Source organism: Erinaceus europaeus, chromosome 17, assembly GCF_950295315.1.
Source record: "Erinaceus europaeus chromosome 17, mEriEur2.1, whole genome shotgun sequence".
Classification (NCBI taxonomy): domain Eukaryota; kingdom Metazoa; phylum Chordata; class Mammalia; order Eulipotyphla; family Erinaceidae; genus Erinaceus; species Erinaceus europaeus.
In genome coordinates, this window is record NC_080178.1 from 18,472,379 (window position 1) to 18,499,451 (window position 27,073).

General features: G+C 39.5%; 1 protein-coding gene across 2 annotated transcripts; it reads right to left on the reverse strand.

Annotated features, from left to right (window-relative positions):
• Positions 1 to 802: 802 nt before the first annotated feature.
• On the reverse strand, positions 803 to 25,340 carry API5 (apoptosis inhibitor 5). 2 transcript variants are annotated; one of them, XM_007537786.3, is made up of 14 exons: positions 25,119 to 25,340; positions 20,751 to 20,912; positions 19,996 to 20,089; positions 19,121 to 19,186; positions 18,006 to 18,157; positions 16,389 to 16,595; positions 15,861 to 15,965; positions 15,141 to 15,230; positions 13,231 to 13,412; positions 10,324 to 10,417; positions 7,997 to 8,053; positions 7,182 to 7,258; positions 6,370 to 6,503; positions 803 to 2,815 (listed from the first exon to the last, which is right to left on the reverse strand). In XM_007537786.3, the coding sequence occupies exons 1-14, from the start codon at positions 25,185 to 25,187 to the stop codon at positions 2,733 to 2,735; spliced, it is 1,572 nt and encodes a 523-aa protein (XP_007537848.1). In that variant the 5' UTR covers positions 25,188 to 25,340; the 3' UTR covers positions 803 to 2,732. The 2 variants fall into 2 exon arrangements, with proteins under 2 accessions (XP_007537848.1, XP_007537849.1); XM_007537787.3 differs by having other exon boundaries at positions 803 to 2,810; positions 25,119 to 25,339.
• Between the last annotated feature and the right edge of the window lie 1,733 nt (positions 25,341 to 27,073).

Consider the following 27,073-nt stretch of genomic DNA (forward strand, 5'->3'; position numbering starts at 1 on the left):
GCTGGGATCATTGCGCTTTGTGCCATGTGCACTTAACCTGCTGCGCTGCTGCCCGACCCCCAATAGTTTATTTTTTAGAGGTGCAGAGAGAAAAAAACACCAGAGCACTGCTCAGCTCTGGCTTATGGTGATGTGGGGGATTGAACCTGGGACTTTGACACCTGAGGCATGAGTCTGTCTGTATAACCATTATCCATCTACCCACCCAGGCTCAGGTATCTCTTCCAAGAGCTTTCAAGTTCTTGGCAGAATTCAGTTCTTTGCCATTGTAAACCTGAGGTCCCCATTTCTTGTGTGCTGGTTGACTGTTTTCAACGAGAGCACTCACCATTCTCTGTCACATTGTGGCAGTTGTTCCTTTAATACTAGCAGGTAAATGTCTCCATTACTTGAACCTCTTAACTTCTCAATCCCTGTTCTTAAAAGTCCAGATTTAGAGATCCTGTGGATATACTCAACATAGAAGAAAAGGCTTCCTTGGGAATAAAGTCTAATTTGACCAGGAGGGTCAATCTGTCAGATGAGTTGGGTGTGTGAACAGTTTTTTTTTTTTTAAGACAGCATACTCCAGCAGCTCCAGTAAAACAAAACACACACACACACACACACACACACACACAACACTGCCCTTTAAGTTACTGAAAGTAGTTCATTATCAGAGTACTAGATTCTTAAAGTAAACTCAAAAGGATGAAAATAAAGCATTGTAAAGCAATGTCCTCTCTACTTTTGTATCTTCTTGACCAACAAGAAACACAACAGAAGTCTGAACTTATAATCATAAGACATCAAGACACAAAGCAAAATTACAAAAGGAAATTTATTTCAAAAGCATAAGGGAACATTTACATGTGAACAAGGTGATAAACAGGTGTCTTGCAAAAGAAAAATCCATGGCATGACCTTTTCATTAAAAAACCTGAAGCAAGAAGTAGCCTAAGTTATATACTATTGCCTTAGGAAAGAGGACAAGTGAGATGGTAAAGGAAGAAACTGTCAATATCAAAACTTGAGAAAGAAAAGTCACTTCTCAACTTTTTTTTTTTTTTTCCAAATAGGCTTTAAAAAGTTACATTCAAATTTACTTAACTGTAGTTGTAATGCTGTTTCTATATTTAAAATGGCTTTGGGCTGATCTGCCTCTAGTGCCAGATTACCTTTTAAGTTTTTAAATGGAAATTCCATGTTCCTATGTCTATTCAGATTCTAAGGTTTAGCTCAAAGCCTTTTGGAATGTTTAGAGATTACCAGCACTCCATAGTCCAGCTATTATTTAATTTTTTTTTCCTCATGAATATGTGCAGTAATTCTAACAAAGGGTGTTTTTGCTTTTTCCCTAATACAGAGGTAACAATAATGAAGACACCTGTATTGAAATCACAAAAATATGTCAAGCTACTAGAAAATATCATCCAGGCATTGGATTTGAATATGCAAATATGGGGTGGGAAGATTAACTGTGAAACAAATATATATATGAAACATTCAACTGCAGAGCAAAGAACCTATTCTACTAAAAATGCCCATGTCATTAAACACTCCACAAACCCCCCATCTGTTGTTTTAACCTAAAGATTCTATGGCTAACTTATACAATAATTTTGATTAGTAACCTGAGAAGTTAAAAATTTGAAAGTGGCAAAAGCAAACCAAGAGAGCATTCTTTCCTTATTGGTACACCATGTTGTCACTTTTCCTGGATTGCCCTGGTTATTAAATCTTCAAATTCTATACTATTTTACCTCATTTTGTAAAAACCTTTACGTACATGAGATCTGCTTTTTTTTTTTTTTGGGGGGGGGGCTGTATTTTTCCAACAAGGTTTGCCAAAAATTTTTTTGAAAATGCAGCCTGTTTTTAGTCTTAAATATTAATAATCATTTAAGTGCAAGTGTCTCAATATTCCTTACTACTAGAAGGAAAACCTACACAAGTTAACAATAGATTCAATCTCAAAAGGATAGTCACTGTGTCAAAGACTACCTGTTCCTGTAATTAAAAAAGATTACGTTGTGTTGTCAAGTTTCACAGCATGCATATATACACATACACTCATGTATGTATGTATATGATACATACACATTTCTATTCAAATAGTATGACCCCATATTCCAAAGTTTCTGTCACAACATATGGAGAAGATTTAGGTAAGCAATTGCAAAGCAACTTAACCTCCCCCCCAAAATGTAACAAATGTCATTTCTACATTTTAAGAAAGCTGGTAAGTATATTTTGCTTTTATGACACTTGGTAGGAATGCTGCACCACTGGCTAGCAGCTTCATTAAAAAGTAATAAAGCCTGTGCTAAGACTGACTACTCCTCCTCTCCATATATTGAGTTAAAAAAAAAAGAAAATTAGTAAAAGTTCAAAACTGATCTTTACCAGTTACCAGAAACAGACTGAATTTCATTACATTTAGACTTGAATAGCTCTCAATAACAAGATGCTTCAAAGGTTAAGATTCACAATATGACGCCTGAATGGTGATGATATTGCAAAAACAAGTCAAGATTTCGGACAAAGCATCCAAAAATATCGTTGTGGTTTTTACCTTGGACACAACCATGGTCTGTTACAAAAGTAGATCATACATACAAAGGTAGGTATAAAGAACAGTAAGTCTTTAGCTGAAGGCAGCAGTCCTTTTAAAGGGTCATCCCCGGCAATCCAATGAGTAGTAGAATTTAAGTATATTAAGCTCATGACAATGCTGAAGAATGTGGTGTGATTCAGTAGAGTCTTCCCCGACTACGATTTCCTCGTGCTCCCCAACCTCGGCCACCTCTACTTCCCCTGAAGGCTCCTCTCTGCTCTACGAAAAAGCGAACAAGGGTTTAGGTCTTGCTCAGGACTTCATGGTACAGCAAACACAGAAGATACGTAGACTGTAGCTCTGAATGTAGCAGTAGGCCCTACAAAAAGCAGCACTGGTTTTCTATATGAATTAAAACTGTACACAAAATCAGGATAGCATAGACTAATGCACGTTGTGCGTATGACCAGATACTAAATACATTCAAAGTACCCAAATGTATCCCATTAACAAAGATTTTTTTAAATGATGAAGTTATGATTCTACATTTCTTAAGTTTATTTGGTTTAATTATAACAATTTACTTAATATGGAGTTAACAAAAAAAAAATCCACTAGTCTTCAAAAAAAGCTAATGCCATATATGCAAAACTCCAATGATCACTTTAAAAAAGGTTGGACTGAAAAGATGTACCTTTCAAATGCAACCAATAGACAGATAGTTTTGGTCACAAAACGTACACATAAACATCTTGACAATTATTTCTCATTGTTTATCAGCTATACAAACTGCCTGGTGTGCTGTATATATCCGTACATTGTTGGGGTTACTGATGTGAATTTAGCATATCTTTTGTTGAAAGTACCAAGTCACTTGTGTTATACAGTAGAATGAGTCTTTGATTCATTAGTCAGTTTCTCTGATAGATCCAAAGATATATTCCTCAAAGAAGTCTTTCCAGTGAAGAAAACTGAAGTTATCAAGGCTGAATTTTTTCATCATAAAGGAGTTAAGAGTCTCAAGTTTCTAATCCCAGAGAACAAATCTTTTCATTTAACTTTCATACTTCTTCACTGCAGCAATGTTGCTACGAGCAATAGCAAGAACTTGGCGTTGCCATTTTTGATCCATAATGCAGGAGAGGCTTGAAAAATTCTTACTAGGTCAGTATTGAAATCCACTGTTTGCCATTATGGCTAGAAAATGTTATTTGGGTGATTGATACCTTTTTTTCTTCCTCCAGAAAGAAAAGCAATTCAACTCCCAGTTACAAAACTAATTAGATCTCTCCCCAGCTCATCCATCATTTATCTGTGTAACATAATAGGATCTGATTCAAAGTTACTTCACATGTCAGGACACTTTTTCTTCTAAGCTGATCAGTATGCAGACCATTCAAATGAAAACATATTTACTATACATAAAAACATTCAGAAAATCAGAGGTGGTCTGAGGACAAGATGCTCCTACCCTTACAAGGACCATGTCTTCAGGCAGTGTAGCAACCTTTTTTAGATAGTAACTCCTGCATTTTTGACTTTTTGATGTTCAGCTTCCTATATATAAATTTTATTTTACCAGAGCACTGCTAAGCTTAAGGTGTTGTGGGGAACTGAACCTGAGAGCTTGGAGCCTCAGGCATGAAAGTCTCTTTGCATAACCATTATGCTACTCTGTCCCCATTTATGCATATTTAATTCCTACCATATACTCAATGTAAAGTTTTTAATTCTCAGTTCATTAACATAAATATGCTCACCAAATTAACAACTTTATTAGCTTTAAACTAACATACCTCAAACTCACATTTTAATATGAACTATGTCACTATTCAGCCATATCTAGTGAACATATTAAATACTCTGAATATAGATGTGGTTTTTCTAAACTGCTACTGTCACTGCAACTGATGGTCATTTCTACAGTATATGATAATATAACAATTTTTAAGGGCTTCATCGTAAGTGAACGTGTTTGCATTTTCATGATTTTTTCAACGGTCACAATGATTTTGTCAAACACAGGAAACAAAGGCTGTGATAAGGACATTAAGAACATTAGTATCTTTTCCTCTTCTAATCGTGAATAAAAGTGCTGCAAGAGCAGACACAAAAGATAATCAATCCATAGGTTTGCTTCCTTTTTTTTTTTTTGCCTTGCAGTTACTCTGAGACTATGAAAAAACTGGTTTTAAGAGATTCCTTGATTTTTTTTCTTCAGCAAACTGCTTAGTCTATTTTTTTTAAAGTCACATACAATCTGAAGTTTTGCACATTTTATGTCTTTCCTCCACAAGCATTGTAATCTTGTGATTGTATCAGGTAAGCAATGAGTTTCATAGAGCAGACAATTAACTTGTTCAAGTGAAGAGAAAGAATGAATGGGCTGTCAGTTCAGGGGGGGTTGTTATGCATAAATTTAAGCTTCTGGTACACTAGATGGGAATTTTTTCCCCCCTCCTTACCAGAGCACTGCTCAGCTCTGGCTTATAGTGGAGTGGGAGGATGAACCTGGGACTTGGGAGCCTCCGGTAGGAGAGTCTCTTTGCATAACCATTATGCTGTCAGCCCCTGCCTGTACTAAGTGGGAATTGTACAACACTAAGGCAAGCTTCAGTGCTGTGTTATCTCTTCCCCTCCACTTGAAAGTCAGCTTGAAGCAACAAAGCCCCAGCAATGACAACACAAAAGGGAAGATAATTTTCTATGTATTGCCATAGTCCTTGAAAACTTTCAATTAAGGGGGAAAAAAGTATCTGAGATGCTAATGTTCGTTAACATGTCTTTGAATCGTAACAGTGACAGAAAACAGTATTTGGCATAATGAAGTAACAAAGATTCCTTTCCTCTTATAAAATCTTTAAAAAATTTTAAAATAGTTTTTTTTAAAAAAATAGTTTTAAGAGCTGTGTCAGTCTCACTTTTTAGGTAAGAGGCTATGAGATGCGCTTATCTCTAAATACATAAGCATAAACTTCAGAATATATGCTTTGGGAGAATAACTGTAGAGTTCTGATTGGTTATCCAGCCAATCACAAAAACACTTAATTGCTAGTATTATTAAACTTTGTCTTCTTAAGTATGATTGAGGAGCGGGGAGCTGGTGAGACAGCTCACCTGGAAGGGTGTCTGCTTTTGTCATTTTAGTGCTATAATCTATCTTGCTCATTCTATGCGAGGAAGGGAGGAGATTTAAGGAGTATTAAGTGAAGTGATATTTGCATCATCCTTTCTTAAAAGGATCTGTGGAGACTATAAACCACAGAAAGGCTAACTTCACTGATTCTACAGTACCGGGAGATAAAGTATCATTGAGAAGCTCTCTTGGCACTGATAGAAAGACTGTATGTAGTGGGGGAGACTTCACTGGGACAAGTTTTTCACTGCTTTAATATCTGACCCCACACTTCTATGACTTCTCCTTTTGAAGCAGTACAGATGATGGAAGGACAATAATAAGTCAACAAAGGCCAAGAAGGATCCATCTGCCAGAACCTTTTTCCACCCCTAAGACTGTACAGCATTTCTTGCCTTAAGAATATTCCTACTGGGAAAACCAGGGATGACTGACTCCTGCTTGCTCCTTTTTATTTGGCTCTTCTTAATACGAGAGGCATATTTTTAAGTTCCTAGTGTTGCATGTTTAGTTCAATGGACTCACAAGGAAGAGGGTTAGAACAGAACTAGTGAATTGTTAAGCACAACAGCTCTAGTTCCGCAAGCTAACTTGGAAATCACCTACGGTGCTGTGTATAACAAGTTAAAATTAAAGTACAACACAATTTCTGCCTAACTTCTCATATTATGGCTTATACCCAAACGGAAACGCTCACCATAATTAAAGTTGCCCAAATTGCTGCTATATTTCCCACTAGGAGGATTATAAATCTGCCTGGCATCCCTTTTTGGTCCTGCTGGAGATTTCTTGGGTGGTGAAACAGATGTATCTTCACTGGCTCTTTTTTGCCTGCAATAGTAGGAAGAACAGCAATTAAACACTCTATTATAGCGTAGCATTTGTAATTTTGCTCACTAGTAATGAAAGACATCCTAAAAACGAGTCACATTTAAAAAAAAAAAAGGAAATACCATTCTACGGCATCAAATAAACTGTCTTAAGCTATGTAGACTTTAATAGAAGGCATTTACTAAACCTTAAAATAATGTGAACTAGGGGACTAGGAAACAATTCACCCATATGTGAGATCCCAGGATCAAGTCCCTGGCCATCACATAGGGGCGTCATGCAACATTCATAAATGTTGGAGTGGTATGTTTTCTCTCTCACTCTCATCCTCTATCTGGAAGAAAATAAGAGTGTACTATAAGCAGTGGGAGTATGCAGGTGCAAAGTACCAGTGAAGTCCTGTTGGCAAACGAAAAACTGAAGTATGTAATTTCACAGACTGAAATTTGTCAGAAATACCTAGCTATACCAGGGGAATAGCAAAAAGTCTTAAAATTCTAAGACTGTATTCACTATTTTATTTTATAATGGGATTAAAGTTTATGTCAGGCTTCTAACAGAATCATTTAACAATACCACTTTGTACAGTAAACACAACATCTGAATTCAGATTTTCATATTTATAAAATCATAAATAATACAACACTTAATTAAATCTCTTTCAGATACATTTCTTACCCAATCTCAACCTTCTGTACAGGTTTCCAGGATAATGTTACTGTACTCTTATAAGAAGGAGGAATGTGGAAGAGATCCTGAAAAACATAAATTAGAAGATTTCCAATGTATCTGTATCAAGGGAGGGGCAACAGAAAGAAAGGAGCTCAACTTTAAAGATGTGAATTGCAATGACTGTGGGAAATCACTATATCATTAGGGAGGAATGAAAGACTTAATAATAAATAAAAAGCAAGGAGTGGGTAGTAGAGGCTTAAAGGTAAAGTATGCCTTAAACAACAGGGAATTTGCAATTTCTTATAAAAAACAAACAGAAAGCATCTCATATGTCACACACACAAGTGTCCACTTTTAATACAGCCAAAGCAGGGTTTTATTATATACTCAGAAGGACCCAATAGCATTATGACAACCAGAACTCACATCAATGTCAACAGTATTTGATTCTGAATGTATACGCTTTGATACCTTGAGCCTAAGAATATTTGTATACTTTGCTCTGTTTTCAGTATCTTCCATAGTAACTACATTTAAAGATATATTTCAGGGCTGGGCGGAAGCTTCGTAAGAGACAAAGCAGTGCTGCAGGTGTTTCTCTCTCCTTTTCTACCACCCATTCCTCCTTCCTCAGCCTAAAAAAAAAAAAAAAAGGGAGAGACACACCTGCAGGACTGTTTCACCATGTGTGAGGACTTGTGTACTATAATGTGTGCACTCTATCAGATGTGTCACCAGACAGCTCCTGGAAAGCATACTGAACTAGCTTTCTAAAATAGGAACTAGCAGAGAATACTGGGTAAGAAAGGAAAGCTTACCTTGATTAAAACATTGATATTATTTGTTATTTTTAATGCAACAACTTTAATCTTGTTCTATAAAAGGAAAACAAAATGTAAGTTAAGATGCTATAATGCATGTTCCACTTTTTTTTAATTATTTTTTAATATTTATTTATTTATTCCCTTTTGTTGCCCTTGTTGCTTCATTGTTGTAGTTATTATTGTTCTTGGCTAGGACAGAGAGAAATGGAGAGAGGAGGGGAAGAGAAAGAGAGACATCTGCAGAGCTACTTCAGTACCTGTGAAGCAACTCCCTTGCAGGTGGGGAACTGGGGGCTTAAACCAGGATCCTTACACCAGTCCTTGCACTTCGCTCCACCCACACTTAACCTGCTGTGCTACCGCCCGGCTCCCCCCCCCCTTTTTTTAATTATTTATTTTTAACGACAGAAAAAGAAGGGAAGAAGGGCAAACACTAGAAGAAGAAGAACGACAGAAAGCTACCAGAGCACTGCTCAGCTCTGGGTTACGGTGGTGCTGGGGGTTGAACCTAGGACTCTGAAGCCTCAGGCATGAAAGCCTTTTTGCATAACCATTATGCTGTCTCCTCTGCATTCACATTCCACTTTCATACAGGACTACAGTAACAGATTATGTTTATTCCACTTGAATTTTTTTTTTAAAAAAAAATCTATCTATGAGATAACATGTAATGTTAGTGGTTGAACTCAGAACCTCATACTTGATATATAACACCCGGTTAAGGGCACATTATCATGCACTAGGACCCAGGTTCAAGCCCCTGGTCCCACCTGCAGGGAAGAAGGTTCAGATGGTGAAGCAGGGCTGCAGGACTAGCGCGAGCTCTATCGCCCTCCTTCGTTCTCAATTTCTCTGTCTCATCAGAATAAACAAACGAAAGAAAGACCTCATACTTGAGAGTCCAACCCTTTACCCACAATGCCATCACCCGGGGTCAGATTTTATCTATTTCTTGACTTACAATCAGGGCAAAGATGGCAAAGTATATTAAAAACATTACATATGGTTTATCAGAAAAATTAGTTAAGGGACAGGTCATGTTCACAAAGGAGCTGTTTTAAAAGAAGTCAGTTTAAGTTACAGAAAACATCAGGACTAGAACAAAGATTGAACAAGAAAGGTCAGATCTGTAAAAACTAAAAATCCAAACACACTGTATGGAGTTTGGTATAGAGTTGGCAGTTTAATATTATTTTCTAATTTAAATATCTGGATTTCCAAAAGATGGAGTTAAAAATACCACACGGGGGTTGGGCAGTGGCGCAGTGGGTTAAGTGCATGTGGCGCAAAGCGCAGGGACCGGCGTAAGGATCCCGGTTCGAGCCCCTGGCTCCCCACCTGCAGGGGAGTCGCTTCACAAGCGGTGAAGCAGGTCTGCAGGTGTCTATCTTTCTCTCCCCTTCTCTGTCTTCCCCTCCTCTCTCCGTTTCTCTCTGTCCTCTCCAACAACGAATTGCGTCAACAAGGGCAATAATAATAACCACAACGAAGCTACAACAAGGGCAACAAAAGGGGGGGAAAAATGGCCTCCAAGAGCGGTGGATCCATGGTGCAGGCACCGAGCCCAGCAATAACCCTGGAGGAGGGAAAAAAAAAAAAAAAAAAAAGCCACAGGACTGGGAATGCAGTTCAAAGATAAAGTATATGCTTCAGATATGAGGCCCTGAGTTTGTTCTTCAGCCCCAATAAAACTACAAAAAAAAAAAAAAAAAAAAACCAAACAAAAGAACACCACAGCTATCTAATATTTAAATAAGATGTACTGATTGCTAAAGAAATCCTAGTGCAAGCATGCTGTATGTCCAAATTTGGTAACACTACTCACAAAGAATATTCAAGACATTTAAAAATGGTCAAAATATAATTAATTTGCTAACATATCTTTACCACAGACTTGTATCACCAATTCAAATAGTCAAATGTTTTACTTCAGTATATGGAGTAAATCTAAAATTCGTCTGTAATGAATAATAACTACAGGAGATCGATCAGTCGGCACACCAGGTTAAGAACACACAGTATGAAGAGATAGGATCACGAAAGGATCCAGGTTTGAGCCTCTGGATCCCCACCTGCAGGAGGGTTGCTTCACAAGTGGTAAAGCAGGTTTGCAGGTGTCTTATCTTTCTATCTTCCTGTCCTCAATTTCTCTCTGTCTTATCCAATAACATGAAGGTTAAAAAAAAAAAAAAAGGTCTCCAAGAGTAATGAATTTGCAGCACCAGCACTGAGCCCCAGTGAAAATGCTGGGGGGGAAAAAAAAGATAGCTATTATGAATAAAAAAAAAAATCCATAACAAGATGTGACCCAATGCTTTTACCTCTTCTGTTTTTAAGGCCTCGCCAGTTTTACCCTGAAGAGCCAAGCGAAGTTGTCTGATATAAACCTGTAGTCCACGTGCAAAATACTGTAGCCTAATGGGAGAAAATATTTGTAAATTAATACATCATTGCAAAACTTCATTTTTTGAACTCAAATATTCTACTCTAGATAATTGACCTTTATCAGTAAAGAGTAATTTTAAAAGAAAATTATCTTTATATATTTATTGGATAGAGACAGCCAGAAACTGATAGAGAAGGGGGTGATAGGGAGAGAGACAGAGAGACACCTGCAATAGTGCTTCACCACTTGCAAAGCTTTCGTCCCTGTAGGTAGGGACTGGGAACTGAACCCGGGTCCTTGCACATTGTAACATGTACATTCAACCAGGTGCAACCAGGTGCACCACCACCCAGCCCTTTTTTTAACTTTTAAAATAAAATTGCCGGGAGTCAGGTAGTAGCACAGCAGGTTAAGCACATGGTGGCACAAAGTGCTAGGACCAGTGTAAGGATCCTGGTTCAAGCCCCCGGCTCCCTACCTGCAGGGGAGTTGCTTCACAGGTGGTAAAGCAGGTCTGCAGGTGTCTATCTTTCTCTTCCCCTCCCTGTCTTCCCCTCCTCTCTCCATTTCTCTCTGTCCTATCAGACAACAATAATAACTACAACAATAAAACAGCAAGGACAACAAAAGGAAATAAATAAATTTAAAAATAAAATAAAATAAAACTGCCATCAGGGTTATCACTAGGGCTCCAACACTAGGAATCCATCGTTCCTGCCATCCATTCCCCACCCCCTTCCTACTTTATTCAATAGGACAGAAAGAAATATTGAGGGGGAGGGCCAGACAGAGTGAAAAGAAGAGTGTGGGGAAGACAGCACAATGGCTATACAAACAGGCTCTGAGCCCCCAGGCTCAATCCCCCATACCACCATCAGCCAGAGCTGAGCAGTGCTCTGGTAACATAAGGAAATAAAACACTGGCCTGCTTCACTGATCATAAAAGCACCCCCTCCCCACTCCCAGCAGGTGGGGAGCAGGGGCTTGAACCTGGGTCCTTGCATATGGTAATGTCTATGCTCAACTGGGTGTACCACCACCCAACCCTTTTTCAATAGAACCATTGGTTTATAATCACTAGAAATACTAAGTAAAATAAAAGGTCTCCCTTTATAAAAATGGGAATTAAATTCACACTCAACCTAGCAAGAGAAAGACCTATAACACTGCTCAGGAAGCTTGTTAGGTTAACTTCCAAATCATATGTCTGTACAGAGTGAACATTTGGGAGCCATAAACTAGAATCAGGTAGTTTGAATTCTACTTTTCCATGAGGCAGCTAAAGGTTCATTTGATGAACCCAGACCTTTAGTGTGTGTGTGTGTGTGTGTGTGGGGAAACAAACACTTTATCCCCACACACTTATTAATATATTATGTATATTTATTTGCTGACAAGGGACAACAATCACTCTTTTTGTACTTTAAGACTGTTACAAATAAAAATAATTTGAGAATTTACTGTAACCTCATAAATCTCAAAGGGTCCCAAGATATGTTAAATTTAGTACCTAGTAACTTCTTTGAAGTCTGTTTAATGACCTGGCTTCTCCCTCCTTCTCTTTCATTTTTTTAACATAAAATATACTTTTCCCTTTAGGGTTATCGTTGGGGATCAGTGCCTGCACTACAAATCCACTACTCCTGGAAGCTATTTTTTTCCAATTCTGTTGCCCTTGTCATTATTGCTATTGCTGTTGTTGGATAGAACAGAGAGAAATCGAGAGAGGAGGGGAAGACAAAGGGAGAGTGAAAGACACTTGCAGATCAGCTTCACTTGTGAAGCAATCTCCCTACAGGTGGGGAGACGGGGGCTCCAACTGGAATCCTTATGCCAGTCCTTGAGCTTTGTGCCTTGTGCACTTAATCCGCCGTGCTATCGCCCACCACCCTTACATAATATTTTTAGTTGTCTTATCTGATCAAATGTGTTGCTATATAGTAAATAAACCTTTGCTTTACCAACAAAGAACAGTAATGTGATATTGTGGCCAAGTATTTTCAAAACTGAAGATATGAATTTATTATTAGAGTGATAGAGTACAAATATTGGGTTGTTGGAAAAGGCACGATATCTTTTTCTGTTTTTCATAACTTTCCTGAAAACACAGTGCTGCTTCTCCAATAACAATAAATATGAGCGAGTTACAAGTGCCAGGCACTGCACCCAAAGTTTTACACCCAAAGCTTTGCTGTCTCATTTATTTATTTTAAAGATTTTATTTATTTATTAATTAATGAGGAAGACAGGAGGAGAAAGAAACAGATATCACTCTGGCACATGTGCTGCCAGGGATTGAACTCAAAACCTCATGCTTGAGAGTCCAAAGTTTTATCACTGCACCACCTCCTGGACCACTATTTATTTATTTTTTACAACTCTATGAAGTGGGAACTATTATCATTAAATTTAACAGCTGAAGAAAATGGGGCTGGGGGTAAAAAGGTAAGAGAACCTTTCTAAAGCCATAATACGAAATGGTGACAGTCAGGGTCCATTTTTAAAATGGGTGGTGGCGCACCCAGTTGAGCGCACACGTTACAACGTGCAGGGACCCAGATTCAAGTCCCCGGTCCCCACCTGCAGGAGGAAAGCTTCACAAGTGGTGAAGCAGTGCTGTAGGTGTCTCTCTTCCTCTCTATCTCCCCCTTCCCTCTCAATTTCTGGCTGTCTTTATCCAATAAAGAAATAAAGATAATAAAAAAAGAAATCTTTAAAAGAAAAACAAAAGATCATTGTACACCATGGACTTGCTATACCCTAGCTATAACACACACCCCACTCACTCTCTTATTCACTCATCTTTGTCAAGGATTATTAGATCAATTCAATAATGCATCACCTGATTTTGAAATCTTTGAGCTTTTCTGCATTCAGTTTTGCTGTTAAAAAATCTGGAAGTTTTCGGCCCAACTGGTGAAAACTATATAGCAAACACTCCACATAACTGAACTGTAGCTTAGGTTCTTCATTACCAGCATTCTCTCCATTTTCTGCTTCTTCTGGAGGAAGAGGCATGTATTCCTACAAAATGAAAACAGACTTTTGCAATGTGTTTGGAGTACTGTAATTATAAACACTCAAATATTACAAGGTAAGCTTTTATGATAAAAATATTAAGAATGACCAAGAACAAAAGCTTAGGTAAGAACTGCTTTGTTTTGCATAAGGTCTTGGATTTGAGCCCACAAATGGTGGAAGTATACTGGACACTCACACACCCCCACGGAACCCCACTCCCGCAAAAGAATGAAAAACTGGCCTGAGGAGGTCACTCTGGGTTAGGTTACATACAAGTAAGAAATGCTACATTGTGGGATTCACAATGTAGCACATCGAGTTAAGCCCACAAGGTGCAAACCAGCCTAAGGATCCCAGATGGAGGCCCCGGCTCCCCACCTGCAGGGGAGTTGCTTCACAGCCGGTGAAGCAGGTCTGCAGGTGTCTGTCTATCTTTCTCTTCCCCCTCTGTCTTCCCCTCTCTCTCCATTTCTCTCTGTCCTATCTAACAACAACGACATCAATAACAACAACAATAATAACTACAACAATAAAAAACACAAGGACAACAAACGGGAATTAAAAAACAAACAAACAAAAAAAACCAGAAAGAAATGCTACATTGTGGTCCGGGAGGTGGAGCAGTAGGTAAAGCATTAGAATCTCAAGCATGAGGTCCTGAGTTCAATCCCCGGCAGCACATGTACCAGAGTGATGTCTGGCTCTTTGTCTCTCTTCTGTTTCTCATTAATAAATAAATAAAATCTTAAATAAAGAAAAAGGAAATGCTACATTTATTCCTCGGAGTTGCAACCGTTTCTTTCTTTTTTAAAGAAGGCCTGAGAGACCTTATAATGATTTATTACTTTCATGTCTGAGGCTTTAAGCTCTCAGGCTCAATCATTTGTAACGTAAGGCAGAGTTGAGCAGTGCTCTGGTTAAAAAAAAAAAAAATCCACAAAACATCTTTATTAACTTTCCATATTAACCTGCATTACAACTGCTATTACTAGGAATGGCAAAGAAAGAAACATTTACTGGGTTGTCAGAAAATTCATGTTTTTTTTTTTTCTGCATAAAAATGTGCCATGACTTCTAACAACTCAGTAGGTACTTATGGCCTATTTTTCTAATGACCACTTAAATGATATTATTGACTTTTAAAAATAATTTTATTATCTTTATTTGATTAGAAACATCCAGAATTCAAGAGGGAAAGGGGTGATACAGAGGAAGAGAGACAGAGACACCTGTAGCCCTGCTTCACCACTCATGAAGCTTTCCCTCTGCAGGAGGGGGCCAGGGACTTGAACCTGGGTCCTTGTGCTTAACCATGTGTGCCACTGCCTGGCCCCATATTATTCATTTTTTAGAAGTACATTTTATTTATTTTAATGAGAGAGACCAGAACACTACTCAGTTCTGGCTTATGGCGGTGCAGAGAATTGACCCTGGGATCTAAGAGTCTCAGTCATGAAGTCTTTTACATAACCATTATGCTGTTTCCCCTGCCCTAAGTGACACTATTCGCTGGCTGCTAATGGTACCTGATCTTGGACAACAAACTAGACAATTTTAGAATGAATGTAAAACTTATTTGATTAAAAAAAAAAAAAAAATCGACCTGTGGCCCGAGCAGCTAACACTTCCTAGAATTACTGTGTAATCCAAACATTTTTCTATAATATAGAAGTTAGTACTACAGAGTCACATTTGGGGTTATATATTATGCCACAAGAAAAACATTCTTACCAGTAACTTGTCAAATAGTTTTCTTAAATTTGTTTCTAGTTTTTCCATGTCACCACAAAATGAACTCATTTCTGCCAGCAATTTCAATACCTGAAACAAGTCACCATTATTAGTACTGTGTTATAAATGGGCAAGGGCTGTAAAGTGTGAATGTTTCTATTAATGGATGACTCTTTAAGGCTACTTATAATGGAACAGGACCCAAGTTGGGGATGAGAGTTTTCTGCAGATACCTATGGGATTTGGGGGTAGGGGGTGAGAAACTGTACCCATGTGCCAACAACTGTAAATGATCACACACCCCCTCCCCCAATAAAACAACAAAGACTACCATCACCAAAACAAGAAGACATCTTACTGAATGGGAGATTTATACCTGACATAGATCAGGGGGAAAAAAAAAGCTAATAAGGAAACTAGTCAAAGGGACTCTCAGGCCTGAGGCTCCAAAGTCCCACGTTCAATCATGCCTCAGGTGTGTCTCTTTGCTTAACTATTATGCTATCTATCCCTGCCCATGTCTTTCTTTTTTTTTTTTTTTTTTTTTTTTCAACCAGAGCACTGTTCGGCTCTGACTTATGGTGCTACGGGGGATTGAACCTGGGACTTGATGGAGCCTCCATGTCTTTTTAATTGTATTCCTGTAGTAAGGTGAATTATAAAAAAGAAATCAGATTCCTAAGTTTTACATTTATGTGCTAAAATCAGGAATTGTCTTACCTCCAATTGTATATCAAGACCCTCTACTGGTGTAGTCAAGGAACTGAGGTTAGGGAGAACATGCTCACAGAAATAAGTCACAAACTTAGTGGAATGCACATTTTTCTGTAAGAATCCAAAAAACAATGAGTTGTCAGAAAGTTTTCTCAAATAGAATACCATTCAACAAATACTGAGCCACAAAAATCCTAAGAACTGTGAGTTGTATAAATTATGGTACAACTTTATCAAGACTTTAAAATCTCTTGTTGCTTTTGGCTCTTAACAACCCCACCAGAAGCTTTGCAAAAGTGCATTACTTAATTCTAGACAAAAGTTTTTGGGAGAAAGCTAAGCCCCCGGTCCCCACCTACAGGGGGCAAGTGTCATGAGTGGTGAAGCAGGGACCTAAGTTTCTCTCTCCTCTTTCAACTTCTCTCTGAAAACAAATTTTAAAAGGGGAGAATAAAATGGACACTGAGGGTGGTGGATTCGTCATTCAGGTAACCTTGGTGACAATTAAAAAAACAAAAACAAAAAACGACTCACAGAGAAAAGTGGTACAGCCTGCCGTGTACACTGCAGGAGTCTGTCAACACAGTCAGGGTCTGAAGGATTGAAGGTCTGTTCCAAGTCAGCCTGTTCAGCTACCAACTCTACAAGTTGCTGTCTTCCACTCACTGTCTGTAAACTTTTTAATCCTGATAGTATCTTCATGAAAAGAACAAATTCTTCACCAGTCACATCTTCTAGGACCTGGAAAGAGACAAGTCAGAATAGTATGTTTCTTGAATGGGAAAGATGACGACTGAAATAGTATAGCAAATTTATTAAGTGACTACCACACTAAGTTTCCTATAAATGGTCCTGAAATAGTGATGAGAGAACAACTTACAGCTTCAGTCAATTTAATAACAAGGCCATGTAGTTTCAATGGGGCACTATGCCATCTTAAAGGGGAATTTGATTCTTGAAAATATTTATTTTTAAAATATTTATTTATTATTGGATAGAAACAGAAACAAACTGAGGGGGAGGAGTGAGAGAGACAGAGACACCTGCAACACTGCTTCACCACTCGTGAAGCTTCTTCCCCCCTGCAGGTGGGGACCAGGGGTTTGAATCCCGGTATTTGCACACTATAATGGAGTGCTTAACCAGATGTGCCACTTGCCTGACCCCAAAATATTTACTTTTGTTTTTAGTGCATAAAGCACAAATATAATGAATACATCAGCAGACATATAGTGCATGTATATCATTAAAATTTCATAAGACAGTAGTTTATGAGAAGAATGACAAGGCTCTTTCAGGGTATGGCAGTAAGTAAAAAGGGAGAGAAATTCTGTAGTAAAACTTAAAATTAGACACAGTTTCCTACACTTAAAATGCAGTCACATTCACAATAACACAAAATTGCATCCAAAATAGGAGAGCAGTAAAGTCTTATACAAATCAGCAGTCCATGGGCTCACTAATCGAAAGAGCAAGTAATCATGACTCCACCAGATATCTAACTAGGGCAAAGGTACAATATGCTGGAGAGTTTGTTTTTCTCTCACTGAAGAAATCTAATCAGCAAACAAGTGAGTGCTGCCACTAGAGATAATTTACTTTCCCTGAACATACAAAAAACAGTGTACTTATAAGTGAAAAGTTCATTTTGTCACTTGACAATTTTAAGATTGGTAACTAGGCTAGATGTTAGAAGTACAGACAGATCAGCATGAACTCTTGAACTTAAGAGTATCATGGGGGAGAATGAAAAAATAAGTTATTTCAATGTGATTTCATCTTGAAATTATCCATAAGACTATGGAAGAATAGCCTTAAAAAAGGTTGAAGGGAGGAAATTAGGAACATTTTCCTAAAAAACATAATTTATATAGGCTTTATGGAAATACACAATTTAAGACTACCACAATGGATTAAAGTATAATCACATCCTTTTAAATTAGTATTATGATGTATCTTTATAAGTTGCCAGAATATGAAATACAAAATAAGAAAAAAAAATGTAGTTTTAATGTTAGTTCTAATGCGTTTTATCATTTTATACCTACAGTACTGATGATAATATGCTGATTTCAAATGTTGTTTTGCTTTAGAGAAGTTCTACTAAACAAAAGCTATAACTGTACTGAGTGATGGCCAAAGGTTGGTTACCTTTTTGGATTCAGTTAGTATAAGTTCTTCTACTTCCTTTGTTAAGACTTCTTCTGGTAAAGTCTTAAGCTTTGTAGAGAGGAATTTTATTGCTCTCTCTCTAACGATGTCCTCTCCTTGAAGTATCTGGCTGAATAAGCCACCTAGAGTCCCTGCAAAACAAGATAGTTTGAGAGTAGCAAGTCAATTCTATGTCGTAATGAAGTTTTTCCATTCCAAGAGTGTTAATATTGACACTGGTTACATAAATTTGACATATCTTGTTTTTAATATTTTGATTTTTTTTTTAATTGAGAGAAAAGAGGGAGGAAAGTTGAAAAAATGCCAGAGCATCACTCTGGGATCAAATAGGAATTCATGCTAGAGAGTGCAATGCTTCTTCCAACCTTCCCAGTCCTAAGTTTGACATCTCTGTAGCACCATCCCTAAGAGTTTTTCATGGGTTCAGAATTACTTTAAACATTACTCCCCAATCTCCCATTACTAATACTAAGTGAACCCAAGTATCTTGGAATAATTCATTTATTAATTTAAGAGAATCAGAGCATCACTATGGCACATATGATGTGGGGGATCAAATGGGATCTCGTGCCACCTCGTAGGCCATTTGGGATCATTGTTTAATCGATTAACAGCAGTTTTCTCAGCAAATTCCTTTTCACTTCGTTCTTTCTCTCTCTTTTCTTTCTCAGACAGAAGCAAAGAAGGGGGTGTAGGACAGAGAGAGACAGACACACACAAAACATGGAAGTTTCAATGTGTGTGGGTGGGGGGGGGCAGGTTTGAATCTGCCATACACATTGCAAAGCGCTAAACTATCAAGTGAGCTATTTTGTCAGCCTGCCTCCATATCCCCCCCTCCCTTCAGCCTCCAGTAGATTTCTAATGGAAAACTTTAAACTCTTTTTGCAATTATTTCTGCTAGTTTTTTTGGGTTACAAATATCTTGAGTTGAACATCTATTTTAAGATATATAGACAACAACAACAACTATATATATAATCTCTGATTATTTTAAAGCCTGTTGAATCCCAGATCTTATCTTTCATGAATAGTATCAAGTTTCCCAATGACTTAAGATCTCAAAAACAACTCAGAATAAGAAGCAGACTTACCTTTTGCATCCATCTTAAATATACTTAACAGGGCATTGTTCACTAAGTTAAATTCTGCAGAGTCATCTAGACAGACAAAAAGTGACAGTGTATACAATAAATGAAATAACATCTACTTCATTTTTAAATTAAAGATTGATTACAAAGAAGAGATAGCCATATTAGTTCCAAGAAAACAAATGGTCCTTATTTGAGAACAGACCCGCCCTGGCAAACCTGGAAAACTTTTATTTCAGAAGCATAATTAAGAAACAGAACCAGGCAGTGGAGCACCTGGTTAAGCACACATTACAACGGATAAGGATCTGGGTTCAAGCCCTCAGTCCCCACCTGCAGGGGGGAAGCTTCACAAGTGGTAGAACAGGGCTATAGGCATCTCTCTCCATCTCCTCCTCCCCTCCTCTGTCTCTATCCAATAAATAAAATCAAATTAAAATATTTTAAAAAGAGACTACATGATTCAAAAATAAACAAAAACCTAAACCAATGACTTAATTTCTTTATCAAATACAAAGAAGGAAAAAAAAAGTTGGGGGAGGCACCAAGTATGGTGGCACTGAGTAAGCACTGAACCCCAGGGACAATATGATGACATGAAGTTTGGTAGGTGGGTGTCATGATACAGCAAAATTCTCCCAAGAATTTAGTCATTATGCCTGTATAAGCAGTACTATAAACAAAGCAATACTAGAAATTGGCTAATCACGAGTCACTAAGGGGTCAGGGTTTCATACACAGGAGAGCAGCTCCCGTAAGTTATTAAGCCTCAAATTTCCAACTACTTAATTACTTCCTTTAGCCAGTGTGTGTGTGCGCAGGCAAAGCTAAAAGTCCTTTCATAGAGAAAGTATTCAAATAAATGGTAAATTCCTTACCTGTCTGCAAAAGTTGGGTTAGTATATCAGCTACCCGGGGAAGATTTTCTCCAGTGGCAAATTGAGGCAGTTCTTTAATTGCCTGACGTCGAATCTGGATATGATGTAAAATAATCAGCCAAGTGTCATACTAATACTAAACTTTAAAGAAAATGAAATCTATAGCAAATCCATAATCAGATAAGTGAGTCACAGCATACATATAAAAATATGGTATTCCTGGTTTTAAATGCCAGTGATTTACTGATTTCATTTGAAAGGTCAGGAGGAGTTAGTAAAAAATTCTTAGGAAGCTGTATCAGCACTCACAATCGTGGGTTAATTATGTTCCAAGAAAATACCATTTCTTTTAACTCTATTACAGTAACCACATGCAACTATTACACAGATCAATTATTTTTCTGTTATGCAAAGGGTGCAGGGGTGATGAAATATGTTTCATAATAACATCAAGTAAACAAATAAAATTGATTGAAAACTAACATCAGCCTAATTTCATGAACATAATATATAATAATCCATGAAAAAGACATGAGTTACAAACTTTTTTTCATACAACCTGATTGGGGCCTGGGCCTCATGCCCGCACAATTCTATTGCATACACCCCACCCCACCCCACCCCAAGTTGAAAGTGGTGAAAAGCTAATACACTGCCTCAAATGAGATTTAGTCCACTAGCTAAACATAACATGTCTGGAATAGGTTAAGAAAATAAATTGAAAGATTACTGACACACATCAATCATTAACTTACTGACACATCTTCATCCTCACAGAGGTCTAACTGTGCATTGATAGCAGAATCAGCCAGTTCTGGAAAATGCTTAAAGAACTTCGGAATAAACTGAGCTGCTAATCTTTTTTCCTTGGTACCGCCTTTCACGCCATCCAATATTACTTGATAGGCATCTTTATGCTGAAAGAGTAAAATACAAAGAAATTTAAGACTAGGAACCTGAGCAAGTCATTGGGCCTAGGGGGATTGAACCTGGCTTGCACACATAGCAAAGCAGTTTCTTGTGGTCTGGGAGGTGGAGCAGTGGGTAAAGCATTAGAATCTCAAGCCTGGGGAGTCGGGCTGTAGCGCAGCGGGTTAAGCGCAGGTGGCGCAAAGCACAAGGACCAGCATGAGGATCCCGGTTCGAACCCCGGCTCCCCACCTGCAGGGGAGTCACTTCACAGGCGGTGAAGCAGGTCTGCAGGTGTCTATCTTTCTCTCCCCCTCTCTGTCTTCCCCTCCTCTCTCCATTTCTCTCTGTCCTAGCCAACAACAACAACAACAACAACAACAATAATAACTACAACAATAAAACAACAAGGGCAACAAAAGGGAATAAATAAATAAAATAAAAAAATAAAAAAAAAAGAATCTCAAGCCTAAGGTCCTGAGTTCAATTCCCGGCAGCACATGTACCAGAGTGATGTCTGGTTCTTTCTCTCTCTCCTATCATTTCTCATGAATCAAAAACTTAAAAAAAAAAAAAGTAAAAAAAAAAACAAACAAGTATCTTTTCCAAATGAGTTATATTGCTGGTGAGATAACATAGTGGTGATGGAAAAAGCTTTTCATGACTGAGGCTCTGAGGTCCCCAGCACCATCATCTGCCAGAGTTGAACAGTGCTCTGGTAAAGAAAGACAAAAACTGGACCTAGTGGGATTGTATTGTTATATGGGAAACTGGGGAATGTTATGCATGCACAAACTATTGTATTTACTGTTGAATGTACAACATTAATTCCCTAATAGAGAGATTAAAAAAAAAAAGACAAAAAATAAGCAAGCAAGGGAGAGAAGGAAGGAAGGAAAAGGAAAGGGGGGGGGGGAAGAGAAGACAAAGTACTCCAAGTAAGCTATCACAATGACTCTTAAACACTTTAGATGAAAGTTTCCTTCATGTCAACAACGGACTGGATGAACAAATATCCAATAGGTTATAAAATTAATAAACATTCAATTTTATAGTGTTTTTCCTAGGTAATATAAATAGAAAAAGATATGAAGTTATACAGGTACAGCAGAATCCCAGTTAAGTGTTTTTTTTTTTTCATTTCAATTGAATAATCATGAGTGTTGCATGTGTTAAAAGGCTATGGTCACAATTTGGATTTTTTTTTTTTTTTGTGGAATTAGGGGTTGGGCTTCACACCTATTTGATTTCACTACTACTGGGGCCAACTTTTCATTCATAAAGAGGCAGAGACACCACAGCACCAGAGCTTCCTGGACCATGTGCACAGCAAAGCACATGCCCTTTCTGCTGAGCACCTACCTCTCCAGTTCTGTATTCCAAAATTTCTGAATGTAGTTCTTCAACTTTGAGGAAGAAATGTCTACTATACAGCACAATGCAGTGCAAGGAGGGAGACCAAAAGTGAAAGGACTTAACTCTCCTAGGCCCAATGACTCAACTGGGTTCCTAGTCTTAAGTTTCCTTGTGTTTTACTCTTTTAGCATAAATATTTTTATTTATTACTGGATAGTCAGAGAGAAACTGAGAGGACAGGGGAGACAGGTAGAGACAGAGATACCTGCAGCCCTGCTTTACCACTTGTGAAGCTTTCTCCTTTCAGGTGGGGACCAGGGGTCTGAACCTGCGTCCTTGTGCACTGTAATGTGTGTGCTTGCTTAACCAGGTGAGCCACCACCTGGCCCCCAGACTAAGAAACTGAAGTAAGTTTCAGAAGAACACAATAAATATATTTGCCAGGAAACTAAGTCTTGAATATAAATCTCATAAAAATAAACATAAATACCAGGCTTTCATACACTAAGAATGTAAATATCTTTTTCTCTCCTTAAAAAAAAAAAAATGACAACAGTAATAATAACAACAACAAGGGTAACAAAAATGGGGAAAAATGGCCTCCAGGAGCAGTGGATTCCTAGTGTAGGCACCAAGCCCCAGCGATAACCCTGGAGGCAAAAAATAAATAAACAAATGAAACCTATCATGGGCCCTCATTAAAATTTGTACAAAGGGATCCTCCTCATTTTTTTCACAAATTTCCATCTCCTAAACATTCCCCAGTAGCAGTTTTTACCCAACAAGACATTCTGTTGACCTCTTAGGAGAGAAGTGCACAATCTAATCCACTTTTTATACTTAAAGCTAAGAGAAAAATATGAGCAAACTCAGTACCTCTAATACATATAAACTGCAGTGTGGTTCCCACTTGCCTTAAAACATGCCCTAACGGGGAAGCAATTACAGAAGCCAGACCTTCCACCTTCTGCAACCCACAACGACCCTGGGTCCATACTCCCAGAGGGCTAGAGAATGGGAAAGCTATCAGGGGAGGGGGTGGGATATGGAGATTGGGTGGTGGGAATTGTGTGGAGTTGTACCCCTCCTATCCTGCGGTTTTGTTAATTAATGTCTCCTTTCTTAAATAAATAAAAATATAAATAAATTAAGAAAAAAACCATTCCCTAAGTAAATGTCACCCATTTTTTTCCCCCTACTCTAGCAAAAAAAAGAGAATGGGGGCGTCTAGGACAGTATTATGTATATGGCCTCGATTTCCCTAGAAGATCCCATAGCACCATCTACAGGCTGACCTTCCTGCTGGTCATATGAGAGGCAAAGTCAATTAAAAAATATTTTAAATTGTATTTATTTATTGAATAGAGACAGTCAGAAACCGAGAGGGAAGGAGGTTATATAACGAGAGCCAAAGAGACAGACACCTGCAATACTGCTTCACCACTCACAAAGCTTTCCCTCTGCAGGTGGGGACCAGGGGCTGGAACCTGGGTCCTTGCGAATTGTACCAGGTGCGCCACCACCCGGCCCCCAGACAGTGTCAATTTTAGGATAAACCATTTACTACAATTTCCCGAGTCACAAGAAAACCAAACCAAACACACCACAAGAAACATTTTCACTATTAGCTCTTCCTAGGAACAACACGAGATAATGACTGACCACAGTTTATTCCAGCTCTTTTTAACGAGAAAGAAAAGCTCTTCACCTCTCACCTGGTCAGTATGCATTTCTCGGTGACAACTCAGAGTTCCCTACCCAAAGAAAGTTCGTTCCTACAAACGCTGCAGAGACAGACCTCTGGCCAGACATCACCACGAGGGAAAGAAGGACTGGAACGGAAAGGAAGGAAGGAAGAAGCAGATTGCACCGGAGTATAAGACTCTGGGTTGGGGGGGGGGGGGGCGGTGGTGGTGGTGGTTCAGGTTCTGGATCAGGATGGCCGGGGAGGACCTAGTGGGGGGGGTGTCTTGTTATATAGAAAACTGTGAAGTGTTACACATGCACAAACCATTGTATTTTACTGTCACTATAAACCATTAATCCCCCCCGGTAAATAAAAAAAAAAAAAAGGTAGAAGCAGGAACGAAAGAACCTTCCTCCCTTTTATTTGTGGTTTATCACCAGTTCACCCCCTCCCCATAAAGGTAGATTCTTGGGGGGGGGGGAAGGGGAACGGACGGACGGACAGATGTTTGCTTTCTTGCACCGGCTGTGCTCCGGTAGGCGCGGAAAAACCAACCCACCGACCACGAATAAATGTATTTCTTTTCTTTTTTTTTTAATACTCAGCTCTGGGGATTGAACCTGGGACTCCGGAGCCTCAGGCATGAGAGTCTCTTTGCATAACCATTACGATTTCTGCTCCGCCTCCCCCCTCGCCCCCAATGAATGAATGAATGGATGGATGAATGAATGAATAGGCCCTTTCTGGCTTCCCCCAAACCTGTCTCCCAAGTCCTCTTCCTCCATCAGCGGAGGGGGGGGTTGGGCTGCTGGCCTCCCAAAGCCATTTCTGATCCCTTGACAGGAGCTCTCCATCTGGAACAGGTTGTTCACGGTCTCGAAGGGCCTGAGCTGCCCCCCGAAAGAGAAGACGACGAGACAGAGCGAGACTGAGACTGGGGGGGAGGGGAGCAGGGGGCAGCCGGAACACGCCAGGGTGAGGAAAGGCCGGAAGGGAGAGAGGGAGAGGGGGCGAGAGAGAAAGAAAGGGAGAGGACTCTGGGTCCCCAGGGCCGCGTTCTCCCCGATGAGGCCGCCGCGTCTACACTCGCAGAGAGCGGTCCGCGCCCGGCCCGCGAGAGCTTCCCAGAGGCCGCGGGGCGCCGGGCCCTGCAGGCCGCTCGGGGACTCACCTGGCTCACTTGCTCCGTGGCGTCGGCGAGGATGCCATAGTTGCGGTAAAGTTCCTCCACGGTAGGCATGGTGAGCGACAAGCCCAGGGCCCCGCTGCAGCTGTCGTTGTCGCCGCCGCCGCCCGCGCCACAGCCGCTTATGAAGTTCTCCAAGCCGGCGACCCGCTCTATTACGCCTCCAGCTGCCGCCAGTGCCGCCGCCAGCCGACGCGCACGCACAGGCCCCGCCCCCAACGTGTACGTAAGCACGTACGCGTCAAGGAGGGGGCTATTTGGTCGCCGATGGGCCGCCTGAGGAGTTTTCGCCCCCTAACGTTCGGAGGTGCAAAAAAAAAAAAAAAAGCGACAAATTGACATTTCGTTCCCTTACTTTTTTTTTTTTTTGGTGGTAGCTGAGGTGGGGCCAGGCTCGAACCTGGGTGGTAGGCGTGACAAAGAAAGACACCCTATCCATGTGAGCTATCTTGCCAGTCCCTCCCTCCCCATTTTTAATAATAAAAAAAAATTGCGAAAAGAAATACGGAGGGGGAGAGGCGGGAGGTGACACACCCAGTAGAGTGCACAGGTACCGAGTGTAAAGACTCAGGTTCAAGCCCCAGGGCTGCAGCTTGGGGTAAGGGTGGGGGTGGAAATTTCAGTATAGGTGAAGCACTGCTGCAAGTGTCTTTCTTGCTTGCTTGCTGCCTCTCTAGTTCCACCTTCCCTCTCAATTTCTGTCTGTATTGAAAAAAGGAAAACGAAAACCAAACAAATAAAAAAAAAAAAAAAAACAACTCCCCAAGCCGTCAGGAATCTTGCAGTCACTGAGCTTCAGCGATAACCCTGGTGGCAATAAGTAAATAAACAAAAGTTAGGATTGTGTGTGTTCCGGGAGGTGGATAAAGCTTTGGACTCTCAAGCATGAGGTCCTGAGTTCAATACTCGATAGCACATGTACCAGAGTTGATGATGTCTGGTTCTTTTCTCTTTCTTCCTTCCTCATTAATAAGTAAAATATTTTTTAAAAATGCTAGGATTGTGCTCTGTAGGAAGAGCTTTGTGGGAGTGGAGGCAAATACAAAGATCACTGTGGTCTCGTATTTGCAGGGCAAGTTCTCTTACACAAGCGAAATAGAAAGAGTCGGGGTAGATAGCATAATGGCTTTGCAAAGAGACTCTCTTGCCTCAGGCTCCAAAATCCCACATTCAATCCTTTGCACCACCATATGCCAGAGCTGATCAGTGCTCTGGTGAAAAACAGAAAGAGAAATAAAAAGAGAAGTGTGAGGATATAAGATGGAGAGAAAGTCATGGAGTTGACTTCTTTCTGACTCCTGGAAGGTAACATAAATCTACGCTGACAGAGGGTCTTGGAATCTGCGTTTGTTTAGTTTAGCAAAAGTCATTCAAATGGCATTTAAAAAATCTATGACACAGTTAAATAAATCTGTATGCCAAGTGTAGCCTACGGGTAAAGTTTATTTCCAGGGGCTGGAAAGTAGCGTAAGTTACCATGTGCAAGGACCCTGGCTCAAGCTCCTGGTCCCTTTCTATAATGGAGAAACTCAGGAGAGTGAAGTAGGTCTGCAGGTGTCCCCTTGATTCTCCCTCTCTACCCTCTCTCCTCAATGTCTCTCTGTCCTATCAAAGCACATAGAAAAGTAAGGATAAAAAGAAGGAAGGGAGGAAGGTAGATTGCTGTAAGCAGTAGATTTGACCTGTAGAAACTGAGCCCCTGCAATAATCCTGGTGGTAATAATAAAAATAAAAAAAGTTTAGCTCTGCTTGTTGTTAAAGTTAAAACCATCTGATTATGTTTAGTATCCAAGAAGATACTGAGTAAATGAAATCATGTATACCAATGGAAGTCTCTAACATTTAAGTTTTTTGGAAAATATTTATTTATTTCACCAGAGCACTGCTCAGCTCTGGTTTATGGTGGTGGGGGGGATTGAATCTGGGACTATGGAGCCTCA

Bases quoted from the DNA above. Each gene is read 5' to 3' on its own strand.
- API5 (XM_007537786.3), bottom strand. From the start codon at position 25,187: ATGCCTACCGTGGAGGAACTTTACCGCAACTATGGCATCCTCGCCGAC. The intron at 13,413-15,140 runs GTAAGAATGTTT...TTCATTTTGTAG, and splicing joins AACTATTTGACAAGTTACTG to GAATACATGCCTCTTCCTCC. The intron at 7,259-7,996 runs GTAAGCTTTCCT...TATGTTTTTCAG, and splicing joins ATATCAATGTTTTAATCAAG to GATCTCTTCCACATTCCTCC.